Raw genomic sequence first — 12,211 nt, 5'->3', positions numbered from 1 at the left:
GCTATTAGCTCCTTGATGGATTTTATGTGTATGTGCTGGGTACTGGGGTTTGAACTCAGAGCCTTTAGCTTGGCTTTCTTATACTAGGCTAGCACTCTACCTCTTGAGCCGCACCTGTACTTCTTGCTGAGAAGCAGGCTAGCTTTGAACAGTGATCCTCAGATGTCAGCCTCCCAAGTAGCTAAGATTCTGTGAGCCCCTGGTGCCCATGGATCTTGGCAGTTTTGCATCTTTTGAGTGTTCCTAAACTCTCTCACACCCCCCCCCCCCAATCTTCTTTTCTTTCTGCTGGCCACCTGTTACACCATCCTGATACCTGTCCTAAATTAGGTAGTCATTCTGCTGAGCATGTCTTTTAGAGGCCTATTTCCATTCAGTCAGGCAGTGACAGGTAAGTGGCCTCCCGGCCTCTTGTTTCGACTTGCTGTGGATTTTGCTAAGTTGGGAGCCACACACAGCGATCCCTGGCTCTGGGTGAGCTTCCTGAGCACACTCCCCACTTCCATTTAGAACAGACTGCCAGGTGCCAGTGGCTCACACTCATAATCCTAGCTACTCAGGAGGCTGAGATCTGAGGATCACTGTTCAAAGCTAGCCTGCATAGAAAAGTCCATGAGATTCCTTCCTGCAATGAACCACTGAAAAGCCAGAAGTGGAGCTGTGGTTCAAATGGTAGAGTTCCAGCCTTGAGTGAAAAAGCTAAATGGACAGAGCTTAGGCCTTAAGTTTAAGCCCCAATACTGGCACTAAATAAGTAAATCAGTAAATAAAACATTCTTACATGCAGTGCTTTTGTATCCGTTTCCTCCCCTTCTTTCTGCTGAGTGAAATTAGCCTCCAGCAGGCCAGAGCAGACTTTAAGCTAATTTTCCTTCCTGAGTAGCACTTGGTAAGTGCCCAGGTTAGCCGACACAGTTTCCCTGGCAGCAGGTGGGTGATTGGTTTTGCCAGAGATTGACATTCTCTTCAGAGCTAATTGACATAGACTCCCTAATTCCAGTTTCTTTTAGTGGGAAGTTTACTCTTTTGTTGTTTTATTTTGTTGACACAGGCTGGCCTGCAACTTCATATCCTCCTGCCTCAGCTGGATTACAGATATGTGCTACCACACCCAGCTAAAGGTTACTTTTTGATCTTTGGGCTTCATTCTGGAACCTCAATTTCCATTTCTGTGAAATGGGACTGCTCTGCCTCATGTTATTAGAAATGAGTGATCAGGGATCAAAGGTCTGCAAGCTTTTCTTTTCCTGCCCTTCTTTCTTTTCCTGCCCTTCCCTTCTCACACCTTCTCCCCCTAATGTGTCTCTTCCCTGCGGGTAACTCCTGAACAGTTGCTCTGGCTTTCCATTACATCTGTTCCAAACTTTGGAGTATTTCTTAGAATAACGTGTGCTAACTGGACCAAATCCTGAGCTCTTGTTACATTGTCTCTAATCAGGTGTCAGCATTTGTGGGCCTGGAGGGTGGGGATGAGCAGGGGGCGCAGGAGAGTAGACAATGGAAGCCTTTCAAAACCTATGAATCTTGGAGGGAAGGGAAAAAACTCAGCATGCAGGTGCTGGCCTCGGTTGTAGAGATCTTTGAGAGTGGAGGGGATAAAAATAGTTGCCTGTTAGAGCCTGCCAAGCGTGTTCCTTCAGGCTCCCAGTCTGAACTCAGCTGTTCCTCAGAGGTAGGTGGAGGCAGCCTCCAGCTCATGCTGTTCACTGGGCTCTTGCAGTTTGATCTGTCAAGGAAGAATACTGGCTGGCACTGAGGAAGCAGCATCCAGGAACTCACAACTGGATCAGGATTTCAGCCCGTCCCAGGCCACATCCAAGTCCCACATCTGCTTACTGCCTCCTTCCTGCCAAAGCACAACTCAGTAATGGCTGTGCTGAGCCTTGGAGTCTAGTGCCCCGTGGTTCCAGGGAACTCTTTTCTCTGGGCCATGACTAGCTAGGTAGAGGAATACCTCTGCTCTGAGCCTCGGTTTTCCTTATCTGAATGCAGTATTCATACTGCTCATGTCACGCTGTTACTATGAGACTTAGCAACTTCTCCACAAACCAGAGCTGCTGTGCGCATCTGCCATCTCTTGCCTTTCCGCTTGCCTCTGTTTTCCACACTGGAGAAGGGGCAGGGAGAGAGCACTCAGGAAGAAGGAAGTTTGGGTTTGAAAAAGAGATCGCAGGTAATGGCTAATTGCAGGATTTGAGATGTTTGCCTTGCTTTGATGATCATTGCTGTTTGATGAGCTCTCTGAGGCCCGGGGTCGCTAGAGGTGGCTCTGTGTAGGCTGTAGATTCACTTAGCCTGGTCAGATGCCTTTTCCTTCTGTCACTCCATCTTCACAGAAGGGTTCTTTAGGCTTTGCTAAGGACACAAGGAAGAGGTTGATTTGAAAACCCGAAGTTACTATTAAGAAAAAATATCATTTGGGATGGGGAGTGTAGCCTTTGCATAGCATGTGTGAGTCTCTGGGTTTGAGTCCCAACAATGCAATAGACAAACCTCACTTGCCCTTAACTAAAAACCCTTGCTTATCCAAGATCATCTTACTTTGTCCAGGCTGAGCCTGTCTGGCTTCCGTGTGCTTCTGTGGGCCCTTGGCCCTTCCTCTACCTCTTCCTGTGCATGCCTGTCCTCTGCCTTTCTCTTCCTTTTTACCTCCCTTTCTTCATTTTGACTTAGGGAATATAGCTGGTTTTTTTTTTTTTTCCTTTTATGGTTTTGAGGCCCAGGCTGTTTTCAAACTCGTGGTCTCTTGTTTAGCCTTTCTATAGGGATTAGAAGTTTGTGCCACTAAGCTCAGCTGGGTGCAGCGTCTTGTAATCTTAACAAAATGAGCCAGGTACCAATAGCTTGTGCTTGTAATCCTTGCTACTCAGGCTGAGATCTGAGGATCACAGTTTGAAGCCACTCTGGGCAGGAAAGTTTGTGAGACTCTTATCTGTAATTAATCACCAAAAAGCTAGAAGTAGAGTTTTGGCTCTATAGGTAGAATGCTAGCCTTGAACAAAAAAAAAAGCTCAGAGGCAGTGCTTAGGCCCTAAGTTCAAGCCCTAGGATGAAAAAAAAACAACAACAACAAAGCAAACTAAACTAAATAAGAATGAATATACCCAGACATAGAGGGAATCCCTGGAGGATTGCTGTGTTCTTTGGTCTCCTGCCTGCTGGCCTTGTCAGGTATGTGTGCTGCCATAGGAGAGTGACACTGTCCTGGCCATGTGCAAGAACTGACACATAGCTCCTTTGTGTTCTCACTACCGCATCCCTGTGCGCATGTTCTTGTTATTTGTTAAGTTCCATCTCTACCGGTGGAGACATCCTTGAGGACAGGGGCTAGGACTGTTGGTTTGGGCAGGGAAGGTAGTTACAGAACTGTTTGTAGAAAAAACAGCCCTGGGGCTGGGAAGGTGGCTCAGTGGTAGAGCGCTTGCCTTGTATGCATGAGGCCCTGGGTTCGATTCCCCAGCACTACATAAGCAAAAAGGAAAAAAAAAGTAGAGCGCTAGCCTTGAGCTGAAGAGCTGAGGGACAGCGCCCAGGCCCAGAGTTCAGCCACCATGGCCAACAACAACAACAGCAAAAAACAAACAAAAAAATGTGCACAAGTTAATTTTGATGTAAATGCTCTTAGACAAATTCAGAAGATGGAACAGTGGTATTTCTGGGGCAGAATATCAGAGAAGAAAATACTTTTCTATGTTTAGTTTTTCATCGCATTTCTTTTCTTTCTTTCTTTCTTTCTTTTTTTTTTTTTTTTTTTGTTGGTTTGGGGGCTTGAACTCTGGGCCTGAGCGTTGTCCCTCAGCATTTCAGCTCAAGGTGAGCGCTCTACCACTTGAGCTACAGCTCCATTTCCAGTGTTTATTGGAGATAAGAGTTTCACGGACTTTCCTGCCCAGGCTGGCTTTGAATTGTGATCCTCAGATCTCAGCCTCCTGAGTAGCTAGAATTACAGGCGTGAGCCACCAGCGCCCAGCTTTCATTGCATTTCTTTGTTCTTGTTCTTTTTTTTTTTTTTTTTTTTTTTTGGTGCCAGAACTGGGGCTTAAACTCAGGGCCTGAGTCTTGTCCCTAAGATTTTTTTGCTCAAAGCTAGCGCTCTACCACTTGAACCACAACTCCTTCCAGCTTGGTTTTTGGTGGTTAATTGGAAATTGACAGACTTCCTGCTTGGGCTGCCTTGGAACCATGATCCTCAGATATCAGCCTCCTGAGTAAGATTACAGGTATGACCACAGGTGCCTAGCCTAGTTCCTTTTTTCTTAAAACCACAGGCTAGGCAAGTACTCTGTCACTGAGTGACACCCAGCCCCTCTCCATGTTCCCTGTTGTGGAAGGAGGCACTGGTGCAGAGAATAGGCAGCTCAGCTCATCAGGCATCATATCTTGGGGATCCCAGGCAAGCTCGTCAGCCAGGACACCTACTTGGGACTGAATGCTTTCTCCAGAAGGCAGCCTGGCTCTTGATCTAGAAGGATCAGAATGTGTGAACTGGGGAAGCCCTTAGGACATAAAAGACCACCAGGGCCTGGCATTTGAACCACCTTCCAAGGGTATGCCAGGACAGTATGGGAGGAAACCCAGATAAATGTCCTTGGACTCCAGAAGGTAGTTAGTAGTGAATGCTGGAAATAATAGTGCCCAGAAGAAGGAGACACTAGCTAGAAGTGGAGGTGAAAGGGTGGGTGGAAAGGAGTGGGCATTTCAAAGGCAGAGCTCAGCTAGCATGAGACAAGGCGAGGAGGGCAGACTAGCTCTGGGGTGGTTAGAGGCTGCTATCCTGAACTGTATCCAGAGATACCTTCAGGATCTAAGAAGAGATGAAGAAGCAAAGGAGGGTTTGGGGGAGCTCTAGAGGAGACAGGACCAGTCATGGCTCTATGCCTGGCCCTCCTACTCTGGTTGCCCTGAGACTGGAACAGTGAGTGTGGGAGGGGCTGCCCTCTAGAAGCTGGCTGGAGTGCTGATGGCCAGCAGGAATTAACTCTTGATCTTCAGATCCTTCTAGCAAAAAGTTGGGGGTGGGGGGAATGGGTGGTTGGGGGGTGCACATATGCATGCCAGTACTAGGACATAAACTCAGGTCTTCACACTTCCACTTGGCTTTTTTCTTTTCCACTCTCAAGGCTGTCATACTACCACTTGAGCCACAGCTCCACTTCTGGCTTCTTGGTAGTTTTATTAGAGGTAAGAGTCTCATACATAGGGCTGGGAAGGTGGCTTAGTGGTAGAGTGCTTGCTTTGCATGCATGAGGCCCTGGGTTCGATTCCTCAGCACCACATAAGCAGAAAAAAAAGCCGGAAGTGGTGCTGTGGCTCAAGTGGTGGAGTGCTATCCTTGAGCTGAAGAGCTGAAGAACAGCACCCAGGCCCAGAATTGAGGCCCCATAACCAAGCAAAACAAAAAGATTCTCATACACTTCCCTGCCTGGGTTGGCTTTGAACCTTGATCCTCAGCTTGCTGAGTAGCTAGGCATGAGCCACCGTCACCTGGCTTGGATGGTGGGTTTTTGAGGGTGAGATGGGATGGGGAGAATGTCTGGCCACTGGCTCCACAAATCCCTCAGCACTAGTGATTTAGTACAGGGTCTCCTTGCCAGGCCCTGCAGGTCACCGCGGAAGGAGCTGGGAGGAGAGGGTGTTTGTGCAGAGCTTTAGGGCTCTCAGTAGCTGTGTGGTCCCTCAGGGCGTTCCTCTTTCTCCAAGCCCACAGATCTCTGTGTACTCCCAGGCAGGGCTGTCCCCTGGTGGGGGTGGGAATCCGGAGCTGGAGGAGAACAGCATTATGTAAGCTCCAGCAAGGAGGCGTGCTTGCCATGTGAATAGCAATCAGACCCCAGACAGCCAGAGGCAGTACGGCAGGAAGCGGCAGCCCAGAGAGGAGAGGAGCAGAGCATCTAGGCCCTGCTCAGAGGGAGAAGCCTCACCCCAGACTTGCTGACTCTGGAGGGTGGCCTGGGGGACCCCATTCTTTGTATCAGTCATACAGCATACCATGTGGATGCCACACTCTCTTAGCTTAGTCCTAGCCTGTGTCCTATGGGCATACCACAGTCCAGAGAAATGGAGTGGTAGGTTCACGGCTACATCAGAGCAGGTAGCAGGGCCAGGACTTGCGCACAGGCCTCCCGTGCACTGCTTGTAGCCAGTGCTTCCTTCTACTTCCCTTTTTCTTGTTACTATAAAGGTGATGTACAGAGGGGTTACAGTTATGCAAGTCAGGTAAAGATTACATTTCTTTTTGGTCAGTGTTCCCCTTTCCCTTGCTCCCTTCCAGTTTTTTCTTTCCATCCCTCCCCTACCCCTTGCTTTTTTTGGGTCAGTCCTGGGACCTGAACTCTGGGCCTGGGCACGCTGTCCCTCAGCTCTTCAGCTCAAGGCTAGTGCTCTACCATTTGAGCCACAGCTCCACTTCCGGCTTTTTTTCTGCTTATGTGGTGCTGAGGAATCAAACCCATGCATGCAAGGCAAGCGCTCTACCACTGAGCCACCTTCCCAGCTCCTCTTTCTTTCTTTCTTTCGTGTGCCAGTCCTAGGTCTTGAACCTAGGTCCTGGGTGCTGCCTCTGAGCTTTTGTGCTCAAGGCTGGTGCTCTACCACTTAAGCCATAGCTCCATTTCTGGTTTTCTGGTGGTTAATTGGAGATAAGAGTTTCATGGACTTTGGGCTGGGAAGGTGGTTCAGTGGTAGAGTGCTTACCTTGCATGTATGAAGCCCTGTGTTTAGTTCCTCAGCACCACATAAACAGAAAAAGCCAGAAGTGGCGCTGTGGCTCAAGTGGTAAGAGTGCTAACCTTGATCTGAAGAGCTGAGGGACAGTGCCTAGACCCCATGACCAACAACAACAACAAAAAAGAGTTTCACGGACTTTTCTGCCCAAGACTGGCTTTGAACTGGGATCCTCAGATCTCAGCATCCCAAGTAGCTAAAATTATAGGCATGAGCCTCTGGTACCTGGCTAGAATCTATTTTTGAATAAATAAATGTGTCCATATGAAGGAGAATTGATGGGAAAATAGTGAAACATTAGTAGTGACTATGTTAGATTGGAATTGTAAGTGGCTTTCATTTTTCAGATCTTCTAGATGTTCTGTAGAGTCCATTATTACTTCTGTCGCGGCTCAGGATTTCGCCTCTCTTTGAGCGAGCCTGTTGCTTGCTGGTATGCTCACCAAGTCCTGGTCCAAGGGCCCTGCCAAGAACCAGCCTGGCTTTTCCACCTAGCTGTCCACTTTTCAGATAGTTGTAGCAGAGGAGAGGTCAGGAGAAAAAGACCTGTGGAAGAGCAAAGGCCTAGTATCAGTGATAGAGGCTGGGTGAGGATGATCACAGGGTACAGCTGATGGGACTGGGGCATTGCCCTGGCCCCCAAGAGTAGCAGCTTGCCAGTTCCTGGGTAGCAAGGGGCCATGTGCATGACTTTAGAGAATTGAGAGTTAGCTCTTCCCTTGTGCTCTGATCTTGATGGTGGAAATGCCTGCCATTACCCATCTTTGATCTGCTACCTCGGCTTTTCTCCCTCTGTGATGCATTGGCTTGCAAGGGTATGTGAAGCAGTAGACAGGGAAATCTTGCCTGGTTAGGATCACTGACGCCTTCCAGTGAGCTGTCGGGCTGAGTCCGCATCCTCAGCATTGAAATCTGTTGGCTGGCTGCTGTGCTTCTCTGGCAGCTGGTTACTACCTCCATCCTCAGAGGCTGGGCGAGGGGAGGGCATGCGAGGGGAGGGAGCTGGCCTGTTGCTCCCCTCTCCAGCCTGCCCAAGTCGTCCCTCATTTTCTGTTTCTCTTCCCTGCAGATGTCAAGCCCTCTAACATCCTGGTCAATTCCCGAGGGGAGATCAAGCTGTGTGACTTTGGGGTCAGTGGGCAGCTCATTGACTCCATGGCCAACTCCTTCGTGGGCACAAGGTCCTATATGTCGGTATGAACAGCAGGCTCCATTCCTCCTGCTTTTGGGTGGGTGAGGGGCGGCAGGCAGATCTTGGGCTGGGTGATGAGTGCGGGGAGAGAGGGTCATCAGGAAATGAAGGCTAAGCATAGAAGTCCTCTCAAGGAGTTCACACCTGAGGGGAGAAGGTCTCGGCCTCTCATTGGCCTGAATGCACACTGGGTCCTAACCCACTGAAGAGGTAGCACTAGCCCAGCTCCAAAGCTTGGCTGCCATTCGGAAGAGACTTAAAATTCTCCTACCTTCTGGACATCTTTTCCTCATTGCCTTCAGACCCCACAAAGCTCAGTGTTCCCAGACATGCCCCTGAGCTGCTCTACTGCCTGGGTGCTGTCCCTTAGATTTTTTGCTCAAGGCTGGCACGCTTCCACTTGAGCCAGAACTCCACGTCTGGCTTGTTGCTGGCTAATTGGAGGTAAGTCTCCTGGACTTTCCTGCTTAGGCTGGCTTCAAACCTTCATCCTCAGATCTCAGCCTCCTGAGTGGCTAAGATTTACAGTATGAGCCCCTGGCACCCAGCCAGACATTTACTTTTAGCCACCAGTCCCTTCTCCTTGTCCTTTTATTCCTAGTGACCCCCAGTTTCTGTATAGAGTTGTTTCTTTTCTCCTGCGTCCCAGTATGTCTCCTATTCACCTATTCCTGACTACAGAACATCTGGGCCCCCATCTTGAGGAACTTCCCTCTTGTTCCCAGCTCTGCTGGCTTTGTCACCACCAGAGTGCTGGCTCACAGCAGCATTCCAGTCTTTTCCCTCCCTATACAGAGAGCTGCTTGGGGGGCAGAGCCACAGCTGTAGGAGTCTTTCCCTGGGGACTGGCTTGAAGTCTGGCATGTGGTAGGAGTCGAGGGAATGCATTGTCAGTGGGTGATGTAGGGTGACAGAACGGGTAGGTATACAGACATTTTGTTGAGCAGGAGGGGTAGAAGGAAGGGTGTGGTGCGTATGGCAGTGGGGTGATGCAGAGGAGAAGCTAAAATGACTGCTGGTCTTCACAGAGGTGCAGGCTTGTGTCTTGGGACAGGCCTGAGGGCTGTCCTCAGATGGCCTCATTTGATCCCTACAGTTCTGCCCATTTCAGAGGGAGGAAAGCTAGATCCTCAAAGGCTATGACATGCCTGTGTGACTTTGCCGAGCCCGGATTGGAAGCTAGTTTCCTGGCCCCTATACAGGAGCTCATGCATACATCTTCATTCACTCCAGTGGGAGTACTCTTCTCTCTTTCCTTGCCATCCATCCCTCATTACTTCCCTAGATGACTAATAACTGAGCTGCTGGCCACGCAAGTTCCACATAAATCAGCAGGGCCTTGGGACTTAATGATCCAAGTTTTGGTGGTTGGGTATTTGTGGTTATGTGGTTAGTTTCAGAATAGTGCTGAGTTACAATTAGTGAAAAATCCTATGGGAGAATTTGAAGTCTAAATCAATGTACATAGTCAGAATAAAGATTTTTTTTTTTCTGGTTCCTGAGTCTTGAACTCAGGGCCTGGCCAATGTCCCTGAGCCTCTGTGTGCTCACACCTAACACTCTACCAGTTGAGCCACAGTGCTACTTCTGGCTTTTTCTGAGTTTGTTTATATTTTTTATTGTTAGTCATGGGGCTTGAACTCTGGGCCTGGGCGCCTTCCCTCAGCTCTTCAGCTCAACGCTACTGCTCTACCATTTGAGCTACTGTGTTACTTCCAGTTTTCTGGTGGTTTTTTTGGAGATAAGAGTCTCATGGACTTTCCTGCCCTGGCTGGCTTTGAACCACGATCCTCAGATCTCAGCCTCCTGAGTATCTAGGATTACAGGCTTGAGCACTGGTGCCTGGCTTTTTTTTTTTTTTGGGTCCGGTCGTGGGGCCTGAACTCTGGACCTGGGCGCTGACCCTCAGCTCTTCAGCTCAAGGCTAGCACTCAACCACTTGAGCTACAGCGCCACTTCCGGCTTTTTTCTTTTTGCTTATGTGGTGCTGAGGAATCGAACCCAGGGCCTCATGCATGCAAGGCAAGTGCTCTACCACTGAGCCACCTTCCCAGCCCCTGGCTTTTTTTTAAAGAACTTTATTGGAGATAAGAGTCTCTTGGAAGCTGGTGCTGGTGGCTCTGTAATCCTAGCTACTCTGGAAGCTGAGATCTGAGGATCATGGTGTGAAGTAAGCCCAGGCAGGAAAGTCCATGAGACTTTCATCTTCAGTTAAACCAGAAAACTAGAAGTGGAGCTGTGGCTCAAATGATAGAGTGCTACCCTTAAGCAATAAAACTCAACAGCAACAAGGTCCTGAGTTCAAGCCCCATGACTGACCTAAAAAAAAGTCTTAAAGGGAATTTTCTGCCCAGGCTGGCTTCAAACCATGATCCTCAGATCACAGCCTTCTGAGTAGCTAGGATTATAAGTATAAGCCACTGGCGCCCAGCTTAAAGATTAAAAAAAAAAAGATTCTTGAATACATGTGCTCCTTGAAATAATGTTCAGTAAAGGTAATGCTTTTGTATAGCTCCACCCAAGAGCCATATACGTTTTTTTCCCTCTGACTCATCATTTCATCTCTGTGTAGCACTGTGCAACATATTTTTCTTTTGATTTGACCTCTGGTAACACTAATACATAGATGAGTATTTTGTTATGTCACTATTAACATTCTTTTTTTTTTTTTTTTTTTTTTTTTGTCGGTCGTGGGGCTTGAACTCTGGGCCTGGGCGCTGTCCCTCAGCTCTTCAGCTCAAGGCGAGCACTCTACCACTTGAGCTACAGCGCCACTTCCGGTTTTCTGGTGGTTTATTGGAGATAGGAGTCTCATGGTCTTTCTTGCCCGGGCTGGCTTTGAACCGCGATCCTCAGATCTCAGCCTCCTGAGTAGCTAGGATTACAGGCGTGAGCCACCAGCGCCCGGCTACTATTAACATTCTTAATATCAGCAGTAGCTGCATTTTATCCATGAGAAAACTGAGGCTCAGGATTGCTATCACTTTGGAAGTCTCTGTTGGGACTTGTTCTCCGAGTTCTCTGATCACAGCTCCTTTGTACTTTCTGCCCACTGTACAACCTCATCTTTGCCCAGCTTTTCACTTCATATTTCAGACTCACGTGGCAAGATGAGCCTCTCATGATGGGCCCAAGCCAGGCTTCCCTGCATGTGCAGGCTAGGGGCCAGACCAGGCCGAGCTGGAACTGCAGGCTGAAGTGGCAGGCAGGGCCTAGCCATTTACATGCTGTCAGTTCAGGAGAGGGGTCAGGGGTGAGGGGATAGAGCAGCAATGAGGGCAACAACAGACCTAGCTCATCATGGTAAACATGGCATTTGGGGGCAAATGAGAGGCGAGATTCAAGAGGTAGAGCTAAAAGAGGATATGAGCTGCCCAGAGGAAGAACAGAAGATGAAGCCCAGAAGTAGACCTGCACAAGGACCCATCATAACTGTGTGTGTCTCCCCTGTAGCCAGAGAGACTGCAGGGCACCCACTACTCCGTCCAGTCAGACATCTGGAGCATGGGACTGTCTCTGGTGGAAATGGCGGTCGGGAGGTATCCCATCCCTCCTCCAGATGGCAAGGAGCTGGAGCTGATGTTCGGGTGCCAGGTGGAGGGAGATGCGGCTGAGACACCACCCAGGCCAAGGACCCCAGGGAGGCCCCTGAGCTGTGAGTGCATACTGGGCAGTCCCTTCCCGCCAGGGTTTTTGATTTCTGTCTCTGGGCCCTAGGTTCCTCCCACTTCTGGGAGTGAACAGGGGGGTGAGGGGAGATGGGGGAGGTGTCTCCAAGGTAGATGTGGGAAGGTGCTGTTATTACCAGCAACTTCCCCATTCCTTGGATGCCTACTGCCTTCTAGGGGCTGCAGTTGCTCTTCATATTCATCGGATTGTTTTTTAATCATGTTTTGGGTTGATTTGTTTTTGTTGGTTGTGGGGCTTGAGCTCAGGGCCTAGGCCCTGTTCCTGAGCTTTTATTTTGCTCAAGCCTACTGTTCTACCACTTTGAACCACAGAGACCCTTCTGGTTTTCTGGTGGTTAATTGGAGATGAGAGTCTCACAGACTTAACTGCCCAGTGAGGCCTCCAAGATCCTCAGATATTAGCCTCGTTAGTGGCTACGATTACAGGAGTAATCCTGAGCCACCAGCACCTGGTGTGAATTTGTTGTTGTTTTGGTTTTTTTTGGTCAGTTGTCGGGCTTGAACTCTGGGCCTGGGCACTTTCCCTATGTTCTTCAGCTGAAGGCTAGTGCTCTCCCACTTAAGCCACAACACCACTTTCGGTTTTCTAGTAGCTTATTGGAGATAA

At 49.0% G+C, this 12,211-nt stretch overlaps 1 protein-coding gene across 1 annotated transcript in view; it reads left to right on the top strand.

The window, feature by feature from the left end:
• Map2k1 (mitogen-activated protein kinase kinase 1) overlaps positions 1–12,211 on the top strand; it is an 80,028-nt gene that overhangs the window by 59,189 nt on the left and 8,628 nt on the right. The window contains exons 6-7 of the mRNA XM_069995083.1: positions 7,793–7,917; positions 11,369–11,570. Of these exons, the coding sequence (XP_069851184.1) occupies positions 7,793–7,917; positions 11,369–11,570 (327 nt within the window). The remainder of the gene's footprint in view (positions 1–7,792; positions 7,918–11,368; positions 11,571–12,211) is intronic.

The sequence above is a fragment of the Dipodomys merriami genome, unplaced genomic scaffold (genome assembly GCF_024711535.1).
Source record: "Dipodomys merriami isolate MVZ:Mamm:240054 unplaced genomic scaffold, mDipMer1.0.p SCAF_48, whole genome shotgun sequence".
NCBI lineage: Eukaryota > Metazoa > Chordata > Mammalia > Rodentia > Heteromyidae > Dipodomys > Dipodomys merriami.
Note: the sequence above shows the minus strand (reverse complement) of the source record. Positions and strands in the feature narration are given on the sequence as shown.